Source organism: Lactuca saligna, chromosome 3, assembly GCF_052625555.1.
Source record: "Lactuca saligna cultivar CGN05327 chromosome 3, ASM5262555v1, whole genome shotgun sequence".
NCBI classification, from domain to species: domain Eukaryota; kingdom Viridiplantae; phylum Streptophyta; class Magnoliopsida; order Asterales; family Asteraceae; genus Lactuca; species Lactuca saligna.
Genome location: NC_136419.1, coordinates 50,835,272 through 50,859,829, shown reverse-complemented (window position 1 = coordinate 50,859,829; position 24,558 = coordinate 50,835,272). Strand labels below are relative to the sequence as shown.

The 24,558-nt window shown below is 33.8% G+C and overlaps 2 protein-coding genes across 2 annotated transcripts; one reads left to right on the top strand and one right to left on the bottom strand.

Annotated features, from left to right (window-relative positions):
• Positions 1-8,742: 8,742 nt before the first annotated feature.
• LOC145033657 (kirola-like) lies at positions 8,743-9,559 on the top strand. The gene is made up of 2 exons (XM_078982235.1): positions 8,743-8,977; positions 9,104-9,559. Exons 1-2 carry the CDS (start codon positions 8,794-8,796, stop codon positions 9,370-9,372), a joined length of 453 nt encoding a protein of 150 aa, XP_078838361.1. The 5' UTR covers positions 8,743-8,793; the 3' UTR covers positions 9,373-9,559.
• A 12,714-nt stretch (positions 9,560-22,273) lies between these two features.
• Positions 22,274-24,243, bottom strand: LOC145033656 (uncharacterized). Its single transcript, XM_078982234.1, has 2 exons — positions 23,911-24,243; positions 22,274-23,404 (listed from the first exon to the last, which is right to left on the bottom strand). The coding sequence occupies exons 1-2, from the start codon at positions 24,064-24,066 to the stop codon at positions 22,484-22,486; spliced, it is 1,077 nt and encodes a 358-aa protein (XP_078838360.1). The 5' UTR covers positions 24,067-24,243; the 3' UTR covers positions 22,274-22,483.
• Positions 24,244-24,558: the final 315 nt, after the last annotated feature.

Genomic DNA, 24,558 nt, shown 5'->3' with positions numbered 1-24,558 from the left:
TTTATTAATCACGTATATTATTTCAACATGATTAGCACTAATTTCTTATATTTAATTTTCTTGAATTTGTGCAAGTTGGTTGTAATTTTGAGTGGGAGTTTGATGATCTTCGGGTGAGCCATAATCTTTTTCTTTTTTCATGTTCAATAGTGTCTCTATATCCTCGAGATTAATTGCTTTAACATACTTCTTTTTTCAAAAACAGGGGAATATGGGAATCTTGTGGCTCTTCAGTAGCACCATTGAAACAATATGATTATACATTACTTTAAATTTGATGATCTCTGCGATGATGACAAGTTGACGGCTTAGGAATCTACCTGAAAAGGAGACGCTGGCAATGTTCATGGGATATGGTGGTTGGTAATCGACTTAGTATTGATGCTATAAAACTTTAAGGAGATGGTAGAACAGAAATTTTGTTTTTTGATGAGTTGAGTTGATTATTTAGTGCATGAAACTTATACTTATAGGCGACTTCTATTTGATGTGGGCTCATGCTTCAATAAACACAAAAGTTCAATCTATCCTTCTGATAATCAAAGCGGTTTGTTTTCCAATACATCAACAAATAATCCTTAGGTCCCTATCAAGTCGATTAAAAGTAAGTAAACAACACTTAAAGCCTTTTACATATAGACTGTTATTGTTGTCAAAGTCAAATGTATGGCTACTAATTATACAAATAAAGAAATTACCATGGTTTATACATGAATGCCTGCCTTATGTAGCCTCATCGTCAATAATATCCCTAGAAAGCTTCTTTGGTTCTTTTTAAACTAATGTTTTTCCCTTGAAACTTATCACCATGGTTTAGACCATGATCACTTTAAGCGGAATGTGGGGCTTGATCTATTGGACAACCTTGAAACTTATCACCACCGAGAATCATAAATCAACATCCCAGCCTCTGTGGTCGACCCCTATGGTTGGTCTAATAATTAAGGTCCTGATTAAGAATGGAATAATGGTCGATGAAGGTCAAGCCCTATTGTTAGTCAAGGAAGCAATTAAAATTTACTTAATAATTATATTCAAAATGACAAAGCAACAACTATTGCAAGTAGATTAGTTTACAATAAAAGATAACCCCACAATAAAAAAGATACTCTATTTATGAGATTTAGATTTACTAATGTACTTCTATTTTTACCAACAATACCAACATAGTTTCGTTTTTTACCTAAAATAGCAGTGAAGTTCATTTTATTATCTTACCGAAATCACCTTTCGTGGGCCGTGCTTAGGACGGCCCTTTTAACTTCACTAGTATATATATAAGAGAGAGAGAGAGAGAGAGAGAGAGAGAGAGAGAGAGAATGATCGTTTCAGAACAGTAAATACTGTGTAAACACGAGAACAGAGGTACGTTGGTTGGATTCACAAAATGAAGGTCTAGATTAAACCCGATATTCTTATAATTTATTTCTAAATTAAAGACAATTATCTGGTTATTAGATTCTTTAGGGGTATTTATATCCCTTTTGTAAATATTCACTGTAATTTATTTCTAAATTAAACACAATTATCCGGTTATTAGATGCTTTGGGGGTATGTATATCTATTTGCATACATGATGAGCTTGTGGTTAAATTCATTTTAACACTAGGTTATAACTCATGTATCACATGGGAACAACGTAATACACCTTTGATAGTTAATAGATGTTAAAAATTAGTATTACATTTACAATGTGTTTTAAATATATAAACAACATTTTTTATGTCTATATTAATGATAAAATGATTATGTTGTATAATGAGATATAATTATATAAACTGAAAAAAATAAAAATAAAAAATTAAATTAAATTTTAAAAAAAAATTAAAAAAAAAAAAAACAAACTTATGGACAATCAATCTTGAAAATAACATTGTTTTATTTACAATTTTAAAGTAAAATAATATAATATTGATAATACAATAACACAAAACGATAAAAGTAGAAAAAATATTAAAGTACAAAAACGGTTCAAATTTTTATAGTTTTAATCATGTTTAGTTCTAAAGTATTATTTTTTTAGTTCTCGTCATTTCTAATTTTGGTCCTTATTTAAAGGTTATACACCAATTTTGTCCTTATTTCTAGGTTCCGTTGATCAAAATCGATATGAAATCAACAAATCATGATCATATTTTAAAAAATGGATAACGAAATGAAACTACACTGCTATATGGGCAAACAAACATATTCTCATTCGCTATAGTTTTTGACCAATCACAAACATCTAATTACATCTAGTCACAACAATGGGTAAGGCCGAGTTATGGCCAACACAAGATCCTACAGAGAAATCATAAAACAAACATCACCAACTATTTATATGAGAAAAATAATATGATTTATTATTTAATCATTATATTGGTTTTGTATTCGGATTTTGGATTCTTTGACATATTAACAAAAGTTATTCTATTCGTTTTATCAAGGAGTTTATAAACATTAAAATCTAACCAACATCTAATTTTTTTTTGGATATTTTCCAATTTGCTAGAACTAATAATAAATTAAATAAATAGTTATAGAAATAGTAGAATCTTACATATCCTATTCATCATTTTTGGAGGCAAAGGTTGCTATCATCACCACCGATGTGCAACGCATCAGTATTAATATGAAAAATATGTTGAGGTTCAATACCTTGATAAGGTAAGCAAATCAAAGTACGTTGTATTGTAACACGCAAGCATAAAGAAACTTAAATCACAAATAAATAAATTAAAGGTTGATGCTATTATAAAATATAAACCGAAAAAATAAAAATATTCGTCATTTTTTATAAACCATCTTTTTTAAAAATTTTAGTATAACAAATTCATACCAAAATTCCATAAAAAAATGTATTTTTCTTCGAAAAAGACCCACATTAAATCGCATGAGAACCAAAAACAAAACCCCACTTCAAGGCATCAAATATATCTTCTTCCGTATCATCACAGTAAAAGACCTTAATTGCTACTATTTTTCAAACAATTTGAATTGTTACAAAAAAAAGTGAGTTATACCCTTCGATCTCATTCGGCTTGAATCTTTTTTGACTAACACAACATATATGTAAACTCTAGAAAATATCTTGAGAAAATTTCATATTCTTATAGCATTTCGGAAAATACCGAAATACCTTTCATAAATTTTACTTTATCAGTTATTTAAGGCATCATACTTTACACAATTAGGATTAGCATGTTTGTTACACCAAATCTACGATCCATCAAATTCCATAAAATAACAGAAATACCCTCTTTTAATTTTATTGCACCAATCCTTTAAAAGATTAGACCAATCCTTTCTATTCTTGTGTCAAGCATAGTCACGTGTAACACCTGGTTCCTGGTACGTAATTTAAATTAAGCATTTTATATTTTGCCTAGGGACTCGGCGAGTTGGTGGTCCAACTCGTCGAGTAGAACCGAATTGGACCCAGGAGTCAAGTGGCTGACTCGGCGATTTAGAAGTCGGACTCGGCGAGTCCATGTTGTCTGGACAAAAACCCTAATATGAGGGTTTACACCCTATATAAACACATTAACTCGGCCTCCCTTGTCCCTAACACTCCCCTAGAGCTGCATATCGAAACCCTAGCCGTATATGTGTGTGTTAAGGCCATTTTGGTGCTTTTGTTGACTTATGAAGCTTAGAAGAAAGAAGAGGAGCTTGAGTATTCGAATTGGGCCTTGTAGATCCAGAAATCTCATTCCATTTCCAGCTTAATCAAGGTAAAATGCTCATGCTTTGGTCTTTCATTTGGTTGTTCATCTTTAGAATGTGGATCTTGGGTGCATTTAAGGCTTTTCAAGCCATTTTCGGATTTAAGGAGTGATTTGTGGACTCTAGCTTTAGATCTGGGCCTTAATAGGGGTCTCATGGCATAAAGGTGCCAACTATAGGGCCATGAGAGCCCCATGCACATCGTAGGACACTTTATATGGATTTTTGAGCTAAGAACCCCATGCATGAGCATCAAGTTTGGAACTTTACGTATAAAATGGACATTAGGAGGCCAGATCTATGGTTTTGGTGTGTTAGACCTCATTTAAATCGACTGTATGGAGTTGGTCAAGACTGGACTCGGCGAGTTGTTCTTGGCACTCGACGAGTCGGTGACCATTGTGCACCAAAACCTTCCTGTGAATGGGTAAATGATAGGAAGGAAGTCCCCTGTGGGTTTAGATGCGAAAAGGGATCTAGAAGCCTTGGGACTCGGCGAGTGGTATGAGCAGACTCGGCGAGTCCATAGCAATCTCCCAATCTTTGAAGATGGACTCGACGAGTTGTTCATACAACTCGACGAGTCATAGACCGAAAAAGTTCTTAAGTTGAAGATGAACTCAACGAGTTGAAGAAGGAACTCGACAAGTCGGATGAATATGGTCACGATGTGATGACTGAAGGAGAACCCATCGAGTTTCGCCAGACTCGACGAGTGGAGTCGGGGTTTTGTGTGGGTTTAGTGAAGCATGGACTCGACAAGTTGGTAGGCCAACTCGGCGAGTCAGGTCAACTGAATGTTGACTTTAACCAGTGTTGAGTTTGACTGAACTTGGGATGACCCTGTTTAGGGTTGTATGTGATTTGTGTTGACTTGGAGGTTGTTGTGTAGGGATCGATGTGTCGTAAGGAGTCGACTTGTGCGTCGAAGATATTTCAGACACTGCACGACATTGAGGTAAGTTACCTTCCAGTAGGGGTGGGTCTAAGGCTACAATGTCAGCTCACCAAAAAGGGGTATTTATAAGATAATAGTCTTTGTGATAACTATCTTGGTCTGGTTATGTGATTTATCTGGATTATATGTTATGTGTTTGGTAGGGATTAGTTTCCCTAACAGTGGTCCATACGACCCAAGGGTAGGTCAGTACCCGAATATGCCTGACTGTATGCTTATATTTGTTGATTGCATGTTAGTGGTAGGGGTGAAATAGTTCCTAGTTACCAGTTGAAAGATACCGATGCTGAATACCGGTTGAAAGATACTGATGATGGTTCCCGGTTGAAAGATACCGATGAAGGTTACCAGTTGAAAGATACTGACGATATTATGTGGTATGTGGTATGATGGGAGAACTCACTAAGTTTTGTGCTTACAGTTTTGATTTTGGTTTCAGATACCTCTTCGTCGAAGGGGAAAGAGTCGGCGGCATAGCAGCGCATCACACACACACATATGTTTCCGCAAGAAGTTTTTGGGACTGTACTCTGATTTTCAATACTTATCATGTTATGGGTTGAAATACAACATTATAATTTTTGTAATGAATGTTTTATTGACAATGTTTGGTAAAGTGTTTGCTAAGTGTGTTAATTAAAAAAAATGAAATTTTTGGCCTTGAAAATTGGGTCGTTACATCACGGTTCTTGCACCTAATGAGAACAAACATGTAAAAACCAACATATCCCAAAAAAGAACATTTTCACTATAATTTTTTTGTGCCCTATGCTTATTTTATTACACCTAACAATATTTTTTTCTATATTTATTGACTCTTTTATTCCAGAAAAAACATATAATACTAAAATTATAAGCCAAAAAACCTTCAATCTCCCAACATCTTCAAATTAATAACCCCAATAAAAACAATGCATCCTAGACCCTTCAGATAAAGTAAATTTCTAACAATCAATCAAAAAATAATTATTTTCTTTTTCAACGGAATCCTCATTTCCTTCTCACTTCATTATTAAACACCAAGTAATAATCCTTAAACCCTATCAATTTATGTCTTATATCTTAAAAAATATTCACAAGCATTTTAGTTGAAGAGGTATTACCTTTCTTAAAAAGCATGTAGTTCATTTCTTAGGGAAAATCACTTTGTTTGAAAAGTTACTATAAACTTTGTGTATATAATAAAAAGAACACCATAAATTTAGAATCATAAAAAGGGCAGCAAATATTTCATCAAGAAATTGAAGTTATGAAGAGACGATTACCACAAGAATGGAAGTTCAGATGGATATCACCCACACTACAAGAGTCGTGTAAAATATAAGACTCGGTGATTTTTTTTTAATGGGAAAGTCCATGAATCTTAATTACACCGAAGACATCATCAAATAGTTCTACATTTTTACTGAGATGTTTTGAAAAATTAAAAACAAAAACCCAAAATCACCCCGCAAATATTTTGGAATTAATCTACCTTACTCCACTGGTCGCTTCCTTAATCCTCCACATCATCAAAATCCATGTGCCATTATGTTAAGCATTCCTATATTTTTTTATTTTTCAAATTTGACTTTGACTATTGATTACCATATTTTGAATTTGAATGTTGATTACCAAAATACCACAATTACCAAATTGAATATAATTAAATTGAATACATTAAATACAAATTAAATACAAACCTATAATATGGTTAATCGGCTGTTACTATTCCTATAAATTGTACATTAAAGTGGGCATCAATACCTTCATACAGTCTTGTTTTCTTTTTTCGTATATTATAATCAAACTTACAGGTTGTGCATAGATTATGCATCCTAATCAAATCCATAGATGCAGATATAACCATTGTCTTTTCTTATTCCCTCATTTTCAAAAATGAGGAAAGAACGGTGAATAATTTAGGATCAAAAATAATAAGAATGGTTAATAATTTGGATCGATTAGTACATCGGAATGTGTGATTGACTACATGGATAATAATCAAAATGGTGAATAATTTGGGTATCAGATTTAGGGTTGAGCCATTTGGTAGAATTATGGTATGCGATTTAGGATCGACCCATTTGGATCTATGTATTTACAATGTATTTTTTGTTATTCATTGTACTGTATATTTCTTTATGAACTGTTACTATAAAATTTAAAATTATATATGAATTATTTTTGACATACGGATTCATTATTAAATTTTAATTACATTTTTTTGGTGTACAGATTCATAAAATAAGATGAATTATATTTCTGTTAAAGAGCAACAGAGAGAGAGAGAGAGAGAGAGAGAGAGAGAGAGAGAGAGAGAGAGAGAGAGAGAGAGAGAGAGAGAGAGAGAGAGAGAGAGAGAGAGAGAGAGAGAGAGAGAGAGAGAGATTTGGATAACGGAAAAGTGAAAGAAATTTTTTTTATGGTATTGTATATTTGTGCTGATAAAACTTTAATGTTCATTTTCATTTGCAATTTGTTATATTTTTTTAAATATTTTTATTTTAACAACTTAATTTTCTGATTTGTCATTTATACCAATTTTAATTTACTTCATTTATTATGGTTGTTTTTATTTTATAAGTAATTTAACATTTTATTATACAATATGATTATTTTTTTCATTAATTCACAAATATAAATTGTCTCATAAAACTTAAAAAATAATTTCATATATTTATTTGAATCAACGATTATAATTTTACATACATAAAAAAAACATAAATATTTTGATTAATAATTTATTGAAAATAATTGATTAATAATTATGAGTTTTTATAATAAAACTTTAGAGTAAATTACACGAATGGTCCCTATGGTTTAGAATAATTTGCAGGTTTGGTGTTTAACTTGTTTTTTTAACTCGAAAGGTCCCTATTATTTGTTTTTGTTATGCGTTCGGTCCCTGCCATACCTAAAAAAAAAAATTTTGCCCTTAATTTTTTAATTTATTTAAATAAACACACCCCCAAACCCGCCCCTCTCACCTTACCTTACATACTCCACTATTTTTCCCTATTTAAATAATAGTCTTTTTAGGTAAGACATGGACCAAACGCGTAACAAAATAAATAGTATGGAGCAAGTGCGTAACAAAAACAAACAGTAGGTACTTTTCAAGTTAAAAAAAATAAATTAGGTATCAAATGCATAAATTACCCCAAACTATAGGGACCATTCGTGTAATTGACTCAAAACTTTATTTATTTTTTCAATTGTGATTCCCACTATTATAACCTAGTTAATGAAAAAGAAATACGAAGGAAAGAAAAACATAGATTTCTGATGTCAAGTGGCAAAATATACGATTTAAAAAGAGAACACTTTAGAAAGTCTTTTATTAAAAATAGAAACGGCCATATATATCAGTAACTTATTTTACTCATTAAATGGGATGACCGTAAATATTCATCCGAAACCCAGATTGTTTTAACTTAGCCTTCTACTAATAATATTATATAAAAATATTCCATTAAGCATGAAACAACAACATGACACCGCAATTTAAATTGAGGACATGTGTTAATGACATATAATTAAGAAAAATATTTAAAGCATACATTATTATAAGTGAAAAGAAAAGGAAGATAAGGTTCGAAGAGAAGAATTAGACTAACAAAATCACCTAATTAACTTTTGTTTTTGTAATTATATTCTGTGGATGTTTTAAAACGTCTAGAATCCTTTTAATTAACAAGGATTATGGAGTTTCTTATGATTTTTATTAGCAACATTTCATATACGGGTAGTATTAGTTTTTCAACAAACGTTATTTTTTATCAGCTAGCTTTTCAGTTATCAGCTAGTTTTTTATATAACAAACTAACTTTTCAGCTAACAGCTAACTTTTCCTAAAATTGATTAAGCTTAATTAATTTATAATTACGTCTTCATGGTTTTTTTAATAGAAACATCAACAGTGAGACAAGACAAGCATATTCAACCGTTTCTAACTTCTTGCTGGTTTTAATAATATATAGTGTGCGATTCAAAAAAAAAGTATTTAAGAAAATATTATATATGAGTACGTAGATAATATTTGTTAACATAATCATTGGAGGGGTAGGTATCAAAGGTAGGACATCTATATATAAATGGTAACGATGTGAGCAAGTAATTCTCATTCGAATTCTAACTAAAGAGATATGGGGCTAAGTAGTAGAACAGTTCAGATTAAGATCAAGTCAAGCGGTGATGTTTTTCACGAGTTATGGAAGACAGACCCCCATCAAGTTCCCAGCTTGACCCCAACTACCATTCAAAATTGTCAAACCCATGAAGGTGAAGTTGGAACCGTTGGCTCTGTGCTTTTCTGGAACTATTTTCATGGTAAAAACAATATATGCCCCTGAAATCTTTCTTTATGATCTGTTTGCTACAAATTTTATGTAAACTAATTTGTTTGTCCACACAAATACACTTGAAATCAAAGTTTTGGTTGATATTTTGTTGTAGATGGAAAAGACTGTGTTTCAAAAACACAAATCATGGAAATCGATGAGGGCAAAAAGTTGATCACCTTCAAGCTACTTGAAGGTGATCTCACGGAATTATATAAGACCTTTATTATACATGTTCATGTAGACACGGATGGTTCAAATAACCTTGTCACGTGGACTGTGGAGTATGAGAAGCTAAACCCTAATGTTCCTGATCCAGATACGCTTATGGAGTTTTACGAGAAGGTCACCAAAGACATAGAGACTCATCATCTCAAGAATTAATCTAAGTCTCCATCTCTAGAATTAAATAAACTAAAATCTAGATCGCATCAATATGGGTGACATTTAATAATTGATTTTAAATGCGTCAGATGTTGCATGCGCTATCTTGTTTATGTTATGTTTATTGGTTGTGTTATATGTAAAAATGGTGTTGCTTTAAGTAATCGTAAGAATTTTATATGGTAAAGTTTAATTATTTAGCAAACTACTGTACTTATAGAAATTGGTTTAATTTTTTTTTCTTTTTTTAAAGCAAAAGGTATTATTAGTAACTAGTAACTAGTAACATGATATGATCTCATGATATGATCTAAGCAAAACTCACATCCATAGTTAACCTCTCTCAGGCCATCTACGGACTGATTACTATGAATGACGTCTCGCTAGCACCTATTTCCATGTTGGTAACGTTTAGGGATGAAATTGATGGCCAAGACAAAATATAAGAACACTTCTATTGTCACTAATCATCAAAATATTTGGAAATAAATTTGTTTGCAATTAACATTGGTGTATATTTTGTCGCTAAATGTGATCAAAAGGCCCTTGATGTTTCGTCGATAAAATTTGTCATAAATTTATGATGATATAAGCATTTTGTGATGGAATTCTATGCCATCATTTTTTTTCATGCGCCGTTGATGCAAATATGTGGTTTTTTTCCATTATTTTGCGAGCGTGTTTACGGTTTAGCTATAGATTTTCCATTTTCTATTTATCCTTAACATTTTGTAATCATGGGAACTAAAACGTCTCAATCAGAATTAAGAAAGCATAAAGGAGTATGTTGAAATAGTATAAGCATAAAAGGCAAATAGGAATCCACTGGTTATATTATCTCATGAGCTCTTTCTTCCTCTCTCTTGTTCACTACCACCAACTCTGTGGTGTGATAACATTGTGTTATATAAATAGGGTGTTTGGTAAAAGAGTTTATTAGCTTATAAAGTTAATAAGTTAGGGTAAAATAACTTATAAAAAAAATTTTATTAATGGTTTCTCACTATTATAAACTATTTCTATCCAAATATTTTTTTGGTTTATAACTGTGTTGAACACCAAATAAGTTAATAAACTCATTCGTTAAACACCCCCTAAATTAGTTGCTCTATTTTTCATCAACGCACAAAACATGTTGAAATTGATGTTCATTTTATTAGTAATCTGGTGTTTTTACGAATGTGTTATGGTTGCTCAACTAGCCGATATTAATCTTACTAACAGCTTATGTGTCCCTTGTTTTGAAGAATGTGTAACAAGCTTCACGGTGCTCCTGCCGTTTAGCTTGTGAGGGGATGTTGAAATAGTATAAACATAAAAGTCAAACAGGAAAGTCAATGAAGAATCCAATGGTTATTATTCAAATAATAAACTCCTTTAAGGAGTCAAATTAGTATAAACATGTAGTCCAAGTAACTCTACGTATAATCTTAGTCTATAAATACTAATGTGTTCTTTACATCTACATCATAATTTAAAGTATTAAAATTACTCTTTTTTTTTTTCCTTATCTACTTTTGTTCATAAACTTGAGAGAGCAAGCATGGGCCTAGTTTGGGTGTTTTGTTGGTGGTTGTAGCAAGTGGTGGCAGTCATAGTTGTCAACTTGTGACTTGACTCATAAAGAGTCACACGACACTAGAAATTATATATAAAAATATATAACATCATATATATACAAAATATAAGTTGACTATTTAAGCATCAAAAAGTATCAAAAGGATCAAAAGGACACATATATAGTATTTAAATATAAAATAACTAGTTATTTAGTAACGAAGCAAATGACAAACGACTTATAGTGTAAGAATCATAGAAATAATCTTTAGGATTAAATTGGTCGTCATTTTCATCTTCATCTTCAACTAAATTTGTCTCAAAACAATCTCCTTCCTCATCATCATCTAAATTCTAAACCATCAATTGTGCTTTTGCCTTCTTTAGACATTTTGTTTTGGTTCCTTGGTCCTATAAATTAATAAAAGTAGTATCTATTATTTGTTGGCACTTTCCGAAAGGTTAATACTTATTAGTTCTTACAATATATAGTGAAATCTTAGTGTATAATTTCATTCTCCTTCCTTTTATTAGCACTAGTTCCTTCGTCCTCTTTAAAGCATTCGTGAACATCTCATCTATGAGATATCTTTAGGGAGACTTTATAGTAATCTATTCACCATCCAACTCCATGTTCGACACGCATATTAGATCATAGGTCTCTGTTCTTTTTTTATTTCCTGTGGAGTCTCATTTCAATGTTTATGAAGTCAAAAGTGATCCAATTCCAATCACATAGCGTGGCACTACATGTGAAGCTCAAGACACGAATAGCAAGATGTTGAAGTTCTGGGCACTTGTCTACATGATTTGGCTACCGTTTAGCTACAATTTAATATATCAAAAGACAAATAAGTAATAAAGTAATTATTATGTATTTTACTCATGATCACTTGAAATTCCTAATACTAATAAATTACTAAATTGCATTTTATTCCTCAATCGAAAGAATTAGGATATACCAAACCACTTTGATGCTCTCATTGAACTTCACAAAGTTGTTCATGAATTTTTACCTTTGTTGGACTATCAAAAGACATCATACAATCCACATTTTATATCATAATCGGAATGAAAGTTCTCCTCAAAATGAAATTCATTTATAATTAAGTGTTTAGTGATTAAATAATAAATGTTAGTGAAATAATAAAATTATACACTTAAGATAATCTCTCACGGCATGAACACGTTAACACATAAGTCGAAGCACTATGAGTGATGATTTGAACCATATTTTCCTCCCAAATTTCTTCAACAAGTGAATTAAGAATTTTAAATAAATTATTTGCATCTTTAGCAAATGAGGATGTATCAATCGATCTCACAAATATTGTATCACTCGGACTATTCACAAGACAATTTGTGATTGGTCATTGTTTTTAATCAGTCAAGTCAAACCCTCGAACATACTCGTGCACCCATTCTTCTTCCACTCTTGTTTATACTTATTCAACACATTCTCTCTTTCTTTAGGTATATCACTCTCACCTCATGAAAGGAAGGAAGTTCAATCATTTACTATACTCCCCCATAAGTCTTAAAACTTCATTCCATAATGGAGACTTCACCAAATTAATAAATTATTATATATTTTACTCATGATCACCTGAAATTCCTAATAATAATAAATTACCAAGTTGCATTTTTTTACTTGTTAGCACGACCACAGACATGCCGAACATTCTAAGCTGTCACCGGACTTTACAAGTTATTGATGAATTTTCATCATTGTTGGACTATCATACATCCTTTCAATGACATCATACGATCCACATTTTACTTCATAATCGGAATGAAAGTTCTTCTCGAAATGAAAACTAATTTATAAAATAAGAAAAACTATTATGTGTTTAGTGGCTAAATAATAAATGTTAGTAAAATAATAACAATATATACCTATTATTAGGATAATCTCCCACGGCATGAACACGTTAACACATAAGCCAAAACACTATCGAGATGACTTGAACCACATTATCCTCCTCAATTTCTTCAACGGCCGAATTAAGCATTTTAAATCATTTATTTGCATCTTTAGCAAATGCACATGTGTTAATCAATCTCACAGATACCGTGCCACTTGGACTAAAAAATTTATGATTGGTCATTGTTTTTAATCCACCTAACCCTCAAACATAATAGTACATCCACTCTTGCTTATACTTGTTCAATACATGCTACCTCTATCTTTAGGTATGTCACTATTGCCGCATGATAGGAAGAAAGTTTCAATACTTTCCCATAGTCTCAAAGCTTCTTTCCATAATACGGTGACTTCACAAGGTTAAATGGCAACATTTCACCCTATAAAAATCGACATAAAGCAAGAGTTACTAGCTCTCTATTCTTCAATTATTGATTTATTGTCTTTTGTGTTCCTTTCTTGAAAAATGATTTCAAAGTCCCATCACTCTCACCTTGAAAACTGTAACATCCCAAAAATCAAGACTAAAAATTTCATTTAATTTAAGTAATAAAATCACACGCCATCAAATTGTTCTGACAAAAACATAAGTCTCATTGTTCCAAAACATTATTATCAGAGTATAACATCTCAGGCTGAGTTAACAATGGTGTGTGCCATACGATCATCTCGAGCTCTTCTCTCCGCTATCAGAAGTAATTGTAACCAAACTGAAAACCGTAAGCACGAAGATTAGTGAGTTCCCCAACCTACCACATACCCTGCATAATCACATACTGCATATATTGGGCCACGCCCGCTACATCGGCCCCGCCGATCCCAGGCCCCGCCTGTCTTCGAGCCCCGCTCGGATACAAATTTGTTTCTCTTAGGCCCCGCCTGTCTCTGGGCCCTGCCCGCTGAACACATACTACATATAACAATGGAATATAACACATAAACTAAGCATACCCTACGACATTCCTGTACTAAGGCCTCAGCTGTCTTGGGCCTCGCCCCTGACCTGCTACTACTGAGTCATGGAACCCTGTCCAAGCTCCTGCTGTAAGTGAGATACGGGCCCCTGCCCACACTCACTCCACTCCTATCTCGGGCCTCGCCCCTACTCTGCTACTAATGAGGTACAGAACTTCGTTTGTACTTTGCTAGTGGTGAGATACGGGACCTCACCCACACTCACCTTCCTACTAGGCACATTCAAGTATCACACGGACAACAAGTATAATATAACATGGGATCATTCCCTTGGGCTCTCGTCCGGTATCGGACCTTGGTCCGGAATAACATAACACACTAGCATACAATGCCTAGGGCTAGGCCCCGGGTCTTCCTATTCTGCACAAACTAAATAGGTCGGCATTGTGGCCTCAGACCCATACACACAGTGAGGAGACTCACTTTGCACTGCTGAAACTCTTGCTACTACACTTCTGGTTGCTGACTTACAATCTCCCCGAACCGCTGCTCCTCTAGCTCCCCAAGCTACTAATATCAATATAGCACTTAGTCCCAAACTGACCTCCAGAAGTCAAACTAAGTCAACTGGTCGAAGTCAATGTCCTGGTCAAAGTCAACCTTCCATGTTGACCCTACTCGCCGAGTCAGCCTACTGACTCGCCGAGTTCATAAATTTAGAAAATGCTTCCAGTCGCGACTCGAATCGCCGAGTCACCTCATGACTCGTCGAGTCTTCTAATCTTCGAGTTCTGTCCTGTCCAACTCACTGAGTCACCACTCAACTCACCGATCTGACTCGGAACCAACAGGGATTAGGGTTTCGACCCGACTCGCCGAGTCCAATAACAGACTCGTTGAGTCCACCCTCAACATCTTCAATTTTTTCGATTACAGCCCAGTCCATTGCTTCCTAATTGTAGATATGGACTCCTAGGGCTAGCATTACACGTAAATTTGCTAACTTTATGTGCGTCAAAAGGGTTATGAGGCTTGAACACCAAATCCCAACTAGAATGGAGGTCCAAATCATAAAATGAAGCCATAGTTGAATAAAGCTTCTCACTCAAAACCCCTAAGGCTCAGAAGTGATCAGATATGAAGTCTAATACATCCTTAAGGGCTTATAACTCATATTAGCCATGGAAATGGCACCAAAAACGGACAAAATCTAAGCTAAGAAGGGGATCTAGATGAACAATAGCCAAGGTATAAGCTTCATACCTTCAAATGATCTTAAATCTAACACCAACTTTGGATCTACTGCCTCTTCTTGAATCACCAAATGTTCCTTTCTTCCTTCTAGCTTCAAATCACCCAAAAATGGCAAGGAAAACTTAAGAGCACTTCAATGGAGGCTTAGGGTTTCGAGGGTAGGTGAGGAGAGTGATGGAGGCTCGGTTGGAGGCCTGAAATGTTCTTTAAATAGGGTGTTGGGTCCTGAAATTAGGGTTTCCCAACCTAGACCTGACTTGCCAAGTCATTCTCCCGACTCGCCGAGTTGGTCATTTAAAATGCAACATGAAGCCCGCTTCGACTCGTCGAGTTTCTCCATGGACTCAACAAGTTGACCCTTTTGACTTAGGGTTTCCTTTCCTTTCTTGGTGTTGCTGAATTAGGGGTGTTACAAAAACATTCATCATCCAATGCCTTAGACTTTTTTTCCTCAAAACCCATCAAACAATTATTGAAAATTTTGTATTATATCTACATCAACCTTGGGGCATGCACAAATAACTTTTTTTGTTCCAACAAGGTGATTCTACATTCCAAACATAACTACATTGCAGTTGTTACATTGCATGTTGTTTCTATTTGTTGGGTCTGTTTGAGAACAATATTCCCAGATGATATCAAGTTTTGCTTTTTTTGGCATGATTAATATCTACAAATCAAATATAATGTCAAAATGTTATAAGAAGTTAAGAACAAACAACTTGGATATAAAAACGTTCATTTGTTGAACTGAATAGTGATAATTAAAATTAATCAGAGAAATATACGCATTATGTAATGAAGACGATGTTCCCAAGTGAAATGTATAAGGGTGAGAAAGACCGCACCACAAAAGACTATGAAGTAAGAGTATGGAACTTGAGCATAAATTGTTATACAAAACCTAAAACCGAAAAATGGAGTAAGGATGTGTGTACTAATTTACTATAGTTATCAAACTCTACTCTTTCTTGTTAAAAAGATAAGAGAAATCTCCGATAAAGTCTCAATATTTTGGATCAACTTACGGTTTAATCCTAACTTTTATTTTTTGAATAGAAAAGTCTCATTTATTTTGTATTTTGCCCACATTAACGAAATAGTCCTTTTTTTTTTCAACAGAAAATGGCAGATTATCCTTATTTCTGTTCAAAAAATAAATGTTGGGATTAAACCGTAAACTGACCCAAAATATTAGAACTTTATTGGAGATTTCCCTAAAAAGACATCGAGTCCTAGTAAAGATTTTCTTCTTGATTTCAATGTAATAAACTAGAATGTGTTCATCATAGGCAAAAGCACATAACTGATAAGAAGTATGTCTTATTAGAAAAAATAAAAATAAAGTTGTGCTTACCGAGTTACCGGTTACCAATGAGAGAAGAAGAAAGTGTTGACTAAAAAGAAGAGGAAGAAATCGGCAAAGGAATAATTGAAGAAGTTGAGTGAGATTTTTTTTTTGTTTTTTTTTTTTGGACTTGATTTCAACTTTAAGAAAGTATATATTGTTTCCTCCAGCCCAGCCCAACATCTACATGTCTTGCTCCCAAGTATGGTTAGTAACCAATAGGCATAAGGATTACCCGTTTGGTCACATGATTACCCACATACCTTATGACTCGTTCGAGTCATTTGTTGGCTTAACTCACTATGAGTCAAGCCACGACTTGTTAATTCTGACCAACTCACATACAAAAATGAGTATATATAGTCCATAATTTATATGGTACTATTTTATCTATTTACATGAGGTTAATAGTTTAAAAAGGTTTGGGCTTAGACTTGTGGGCCCTTGTAAGTGGGCTGAGGAAACATCGTACGCGGAGCGTACCTTGCCATGTACGCTCAGTGTACTCAAGAGACTGGAACGCGGAAGCCATGCACGTACACCTAGTGTACCAGGAGTATGTGGATCGTATGAATGCAGATTCTAAAACCCTAAAATTTAGGGTTTGATCCCTATATAAAGAACCTTATACCTTTGGTTCAACTTTCCTCTCACCTTTAGACAGCCACCACGAAAACCCTAACTCATATTTGTGTGTTCTTGTGATTTGGAAGCCATTTGATAGCATTTTTAGTGTTGTTTTAGTGTTTAGAGGAGAAATAAGTTTGAAGAAGGAGAAAGGATTCAAAGGGATCTTGTCGATCCAAGAGATTAGCATCATTTCTGACTCATTTGAGGTATCAGGCTTCAAACTTGATCATTACATGTTTAGATTTGATTTTTGGATGTTTATGTCACTTTTGGACTCCATTGTTGAGGTTGCTTGAAGATAGTTTCAGAACATAAGAGTTGTCCTTTGGGGTTTTTAGAAGCACCTAGAGTAATAAAAATCAGACCTTGATGTATAAGCCACAACCATGCAAGTGTTTGAAGGTCACAAAGTTGGGTTAAGGACCAAAAATCATGTTTTGACCCCACCCATGCATGCAAGCACATAAAGTTTGTGACTTTATGGACTAGGAAGCCTTAAAGGACCTGGATCTACATTCTGGGCGTGAGTACTTAACGGATTAAGTCACGAATGAAGCCCCAAGGAAGATGGCTGGTACGTCATGCGTACACCCTAGTACGCAGAGCGTACTGGGTTAACTTCCCGTTGTAGTCAAGGCCAGCATATGCTGGGCATACGTGTCGGGTACGTCGCACGTACACATGTAGAGTAGAGGATGTGGGCTTTTGGGCCTAGATAGTTGGGCCCCATGGCCCACTGTTGAGCAGAGTTTCTGAGCCTGGAACTGAGACTTAGAGTATTGGGCCTGGAACTGAGACTTAAAGTATTAGGCCTTTTGGGGCTATATTGGGCCACTCGAATTATTTATTTTGGAACTAAGGATTTATTAGGTTTGTGAAAAGGCTCATTTGAAGAGTTGGGCCCAATTTTCCATTAGTGGGCCTTTAGTGGGTTGGGAAAGATAAGATGGAATTAGGCCTTGGGTATGGTCCAAAATTAGACCAAGGGGTAAAATGGTCATTTTACCCTAAGAAGTATTATGGATTTTGAATAAGTGTTGTTATGTTAATGATAGTCAGGGAGTCATCAGAGCAGCTGTTAGAGATTCCTTCCAGTGATTTTCAACATTCAGCTTTACGATGTGAGTTACCTTCTTGTAAAAGTGGGTCTAAGGCCACAATGTTGGCCCACTAGTAGGAGTGATTGTATATGATTGTCTTCATGATAAGTGTCTGGTTTGCCACTATATGTTATGTTTTATGTGCTAGTAGTATATGATGTTATGTGATAATGGTAGTAGGGGGAATAGTCTCCAAATCCGATCGATAGGGCCAAGGGGTAGGTCGGGCACCCGGGTATGCCTGACAGTATGATTATGTTATGTTTTTATGTGGTAGTAGTAGGGGTGAAATAGTCCTTGTAACCGGTTAAGAAAAACTAGAGGGGTAGGTCGGACACCTCAGTATGTCTGACAGGAGTAGGTTAGGCACCCCGGTATACCTAGCAGGGGTAGGTTGAGCACCCCGGTATGCTCAGCAGGGTAGGTCAGACACCCAGATATGTCTGGCAGTATGTGCTATGTATGGTATGCGGTATGATGGGGGAACTCACTAAGCTTTGTACTTACAGTTTTCAGTTTTGATTTCAGGTACCTCTTCGTCGAAAGGGAAGAAGCCGACATGGTAGCAGCGTATCACACACACACACAAGATTCCTGCATTATGATATTCTTTGAATTGTACTCTGACATTGTTACTGTTTTATGATATGGTTTTCCGAGACATGTGACTATGGTTTTATGAAATAATGCGATTTGGTGATGTTTTCTTATAATTGTTTTTCCTAAGTCGTATAAACAAAAATGAAATTTTTTATCTTGAAAATTTGGATGTTACAGAGTCAGTCTAACCGAGTCGCCTCTTTTGGGGTTTTAAACGATTCGTACGAGTCGACTCATGACTCATTCGAGTGTGACAACTATGGTCATAACTTCGACGGTTATGGTAGAGAGATAGTAGAGAGAGAATTGAGATAAATTAGAAAATGGTTCAATATAAATAAATAAATAGCAGGCTCTTCCTTAAGGCAAGATTCTTTATTTCTTTTTAGTCACTTTCAGCACACTCGCGATAAGGAAGGTAATATAGGATTTTTTTTTTTTTTTTTTTGTCGTTTAGTCAAATTTAACCTCCGATTTTTAAAAGAATTAAAAGTTGAAAGGAAAACCATGGAAGATTTCATTACTGTAGGGGATTAAGAGTGTAGCATTGTCTACTGTGTTATTCTTAAGTTGATACATAGTATTTATATAATCTTTAATAATAAATAATTTTTTTAAATTAATTTTTGAAACTTAAATTAAATTATTATTAGTTTCTTCTCCAAAAATAACTAAATCAAATTTTAACCATAATTCTGTTTTAAGATTTTATGGTAACTTTTCCTTAATTTTCTAAACAATTTTTTTAGTTGATATATAATTATTGTTTAACTATTTAAATATATATAATATATATTTCAAGAGAAATAATTTATTCTTTATTTATTTATCAAATTAATTCTAATTAACTTTCTATTCGTATATAACAAAAAAAAAAAAAAAAAAAAAAAAAAACATATTTTACATAAACCACAATTGTTCGTTCCATTCCTTTTGAAACTTCATTACATTTGTTCATCCCATTCCTTTGTGATTTCATTACATAAACCAAATAGACACAAATAGTGCTCTATTTAGGTATTTACTTTTTTAAGTGTTTTCTGTTTATAGAACTAGCCGTCTACCCGCGCAAAGCGGCGGGGCACGTGAGTTCTTTCGGTGATATGTTTCCATTACAAAATTGTTATGTTAAAAAAAGTACATGTTGAAGACAATATAATCAAACTATGGTGTTATTTGTTACATCATGCATCAAATAACCAATAAAAAGCAACCAGTCAAGACGACACAAAATATTAATCGTGCAATACTTCTTTATACACCACATTTGCTGTATAAACCCCATCACCTTTTGAATTTTCGTTAGGCTTTACTAATACTTTTGTATTGCAACGTGAAACCCCTCTGGACAATGCAACATAAAGTTGTCCATGCGAGAATACTGGTTCTGGAAGATAGATACCTACATATGGAATTGTTTGTCCCTGAGCTTTATTGATTGTCATTGCAAAGCACAATCGAATAGGAAACTGTTTCCTCATTAGAGGATCGATGGTTGCTACTAATTGCTTGTAACTGGTATTGGTTTCATATCGATGGATGTGGATTCGCATATGAAATCAATTGTGTTCGCATCTATGAAATCAGTTCGCATATGACATCAATTGAGTTCGCATTTGGTTTTGTGGGTCAAAACAGTTCGCATAAGAAGTTCACGATTTGTTTGAGGTTAATTGATTTTGATTTCGCAAGCTTGGAGTCGGAGATCTGGATTGTGTTCGCATCTATAGAATGCGAGGAGAATTTAATGGTGATATTCAGTTCGCATTTGGTGACACAAGTACGTGGTTGATGATTTTTGGTTGGTTCGCATTTGAAATTAGTGGGTTTCGCATTTGGCTTCGTATCTGGGTTTCTCAAACAACTGAAATGTGAATATGAGACAATTGATTAATTTCTCAGTTAATGCGATGAAATGCGAATGAACTCAAAGACGGATGGATGCAAGATGCGAAGAATTTGAATGAAAATGCGAAGTTTTTAATGTATAAATGCGAATTGGGGAAGAAAGCTTAGAGTTTCGCATTTGGCACCTGATCTTTTCAAGAAATAATATAAGTGGTCCAACTTCGCAAAATGGGGTCATTTAATCAGAAAATCGATCATTCTTCAAATATGACATTTAATCAGAAAATCGATCTAAAAATGAGACATTTGGTGTTTATCGATTTTTCAGGGTCGACGGGTTGTATGAAAAGCGAAGGCTGAGTAATTGAAAATTAGAGGATCGATGGTTGTTGCTACTAATTGCTTGTAACTGGTATTGGTTTCATATCGATGGATGTGGATTCGCATATGAAATCAATTGTGTTCGCATCTATGAAATCAGTTCGCATATGACATCAATTGAGTTCGCATTTGGTTTTGTGGGTCAAAACAGTTCGCATAAGAAGTTCACGATTTGTTTGAGGTTAATTGATTTTTATTTCGCAAGCTTGGAGTCGGAGATCTGGATTGTGTTCGCATCTATGGAATGCGAGGAGAATTTAATGGTGATATTCAGTTCGCATTTGGTGACACAAGTACGTGGTTGATGATTTTTGGTTGGTTCGCATTTGAAATCAGTGGGTTTCGCATTTGGGTTCGTATCTGGGTTTCTCAAACAACTGAAATGCGAATATGAGACAACTGATTAATTTCTCAGTTAATGCAATGAAATGCGAATGAACTCAAAGACGGATGGATGCAAGATGCGAAGAATTTGAATGAAAATGCGAAGTTTTTAATGTATAAATGCGAATTGGGGAAGAAAGCTTAGAGTTTCGCATTTGGCACCTGATCTTTTCAAGAAATAATATAAGTGGTCCAACTTCGCAAAATGGGGTCATAAAAAGACAAAAGTGCAGAATTTTCATTTCGCATCCCTGTAGTCTTCGCAAAATGGAAAATTTTACCCAGTTTCGCATTTGGGGTAAATTTTTTTGAGAAATTGGAATATTTTCAAACTTTTTTTCTTAAAAAAAACACATTGTCTTCGTCTAAGAGAGGGAGAAAAACGATTAGGGTTTATAAGGGAAATACTTCATGGCAGTGGGATTTATAGCAGGGTTTATAAGGTGGAGAGAACAAACACACGTCTGCTATGAGATATTTTAATCAGCTGCAAATGCAACATTTAAAGGATATTTGTTGAAGCGTATTAGGATGAAAAGGTTTTAAATTTTGAATGACCATGAAATTAGGATTTTGCTGAGAAATATAAGGAATCAAAACAAATTTAAAATTTAATATTATTTTATTAATGGTTGTTTGTAATATTAGCTTAATCGTTTGTACGTCTTAAAAAAATAATATTATTATATTCAATCTATTTATAGAAATAGTTAGATTTCTTTTATAAGTAGTAAAGATAAACAAAAAAAAAACCATAGAAACCTACAATTGTAACCCGTAAAAATTTTACATTGAAAATTAAAATAAAAGATCTTCACAAAGATTTCACAACAACCACAATTGTTAACTCAAAGATATAACAAAACTTCATTCAAAATCTCAAACATTAAAAAGAACATAAACTAAACTAACAAATTATAATATTAACATCAACATAAAAATAATAAATACCAACACATTATCTTAAACTAAACGTTCAAAAAGCCCAAATTGGAAGAGATGTAAATTGGGATTCAAACTACTTGACTTCAAAAACTACTTTCACTTGCTACTATAAAACAATCTTTAAAAGTACCCATTTTTCAAAACAACCAAAAAATAGCAATTAACTTATCTTACTAAAAACCTAATAATTCACAAAAAATCTTGAGTAAAGATCATGCCTTTCTTCTAATCCAATCGACTCGGGGCTTTCCTTTTCCTGATGCTCCTCCTTGGCATCTTATCATGTCTACCACGCGTTTTCTGCTTCTTTTGATCCTTGTCAATTGACACGCCTTTTTTCTTCTTAAAACTACGTAGTTTTGATCGCTGCCCATTCATAAGTTTAGACACTGCACTTGATGATGTCTCTTTTGTCTGTTGTTTTTCTTCAGATAAATACTCAACACCTTTTGGCATATTCGACATTTTCTTTATTCTTGATTTTGTCCAAACTTGTTTTCCCTGAATTTGAGGATTCTTCTCATGTAATTCACAGTCAATCTCTTCATTGTTTTGTTTCAAATTTGCTTCACTCGAATCTTGAAGTTGAGTGTTCTCATTTTTCTTTCCATTTTTACCCCTCTTTTTTGACTTCCGCTTCTTTTTGCTTTGTATTTCTTTTTGCTCCTTATCATTTGCACATACTCCATTTTCTTGAACACATACATCTATCAAACTATTTCCTTCCTCATTTGTTTGATGATATTTAATCTCTAAACATTCTGATTCAAGCAATTCATTGCGTGTGACATTTTCTTGATCTTGAAACACTTCAGTTATCTGTTTCTTGGTTTCTTTTTTCTTGCTCTTCTTAAGTTTCTTGTTATGCCCACTGTTTTTCTTCCCTGTTTCTGAATCTTGCTTCCTTTTTAACTGTTTTTCAGATTTAGGGTTTGAAATTGGGTCAGAATCTACACCAGCAAGCAAATAACGTTTCTTCCGAGTTATGGAAATTTCTTTGCAATCACAAAGCTTCTCAAGGTGGTGTTTCAGAAATGTAGAGTGGGCCCATGGTAAATCAACAAACTCCTGTTTTATGTACTTTGATATTGACTCCTCACTAGAACCCCTTTTCTCATTCAGTTCCCTAAGTGCTTTATGAATCATCTGTATCCATGAATGACATATAAACTAAGATCATCAACATGATAAATGAATTGATCAAAGAACTGTATTTAGGGTTCCAAAAGAATTGATATAGAGAAGCTAAATTGGGTTAATCCTCTGCTATGACTAACAATGTTGTAATGTATACGCCAATAGTTCTTTTTTAAAGTTTTTACAACGTTTAATTTGATCACGTTCAATTTCTCTAAAAATCACGACGTAAAAATGTTTGATCTTGTAAAAGATGATTGTGTATTTGTCTGTAACAGAGAGATTACTTGCTTCAGTACAATGCAATTAAGAACTCCAGTGTAAAACATTATAACGAGCGAAACCTTCATCGATGAAACAATCCAGATATAACGCAAAAGAGTACTTTCCGTCAATGAACACCAAAAAAAAAAAAAAAAAAAAAAAAAAAAAAAAAAAAACCTAAATGAGCAGATTCAAATATTTTATCGTGAGTGTTTGAGATCTTTTTTTTTCAAAACCACCAATGTACTTACAGCTGCATAAGGCGGATGATTAGGCGTCTGAAAATCGAAGAAGAATTGAGAGAAGCGCTGTTCGATTAAGCTCGGATGGGAATTAAAACCATCATGTCGGAATATACTAGGGTTTGAATCGGCAAATGTAATGAGAGCTTCTTTCAACTTCTCCATGGCTGCTTTGAGGTTTCCGTTTGTTGAAACCGGTTCTATGGTTAAGAGGGTTTGTGTTATGGGATCGTGGGTTGTGATTGGATACAGTTCCCATGGATTATAGGCAGCGAGAAGATATTATTGACTTCAAGATTCGGAGAGAGAAGAATGTGTCAAAATACTTAACTTGTGCCTGAATTTTTGAAACCGTTTGGGGAGCAGCTGGCGCCTCGAACACAAATATTTAAATAAAAATAAAATGAAAGAACAAATCTCCTTGTTTTCACTTTGAAAAAGTAATTAAATATTCTTTATTTAAATGGTTATAAATATTTTAAAAATTTTATTAATTTTCTTAAATATATAACAAATATAGAAGAATATTTTATTTCTTTTTTCCTTTTTAGAGATCAAAGATTATGGAAATTTAAAGGGCTAATGCCATTAAAAACTAAGTTTTTGTTAACTTGTTTCTTTATATCCCTCTACAACAAGTTGCTTAGAGCATCCATA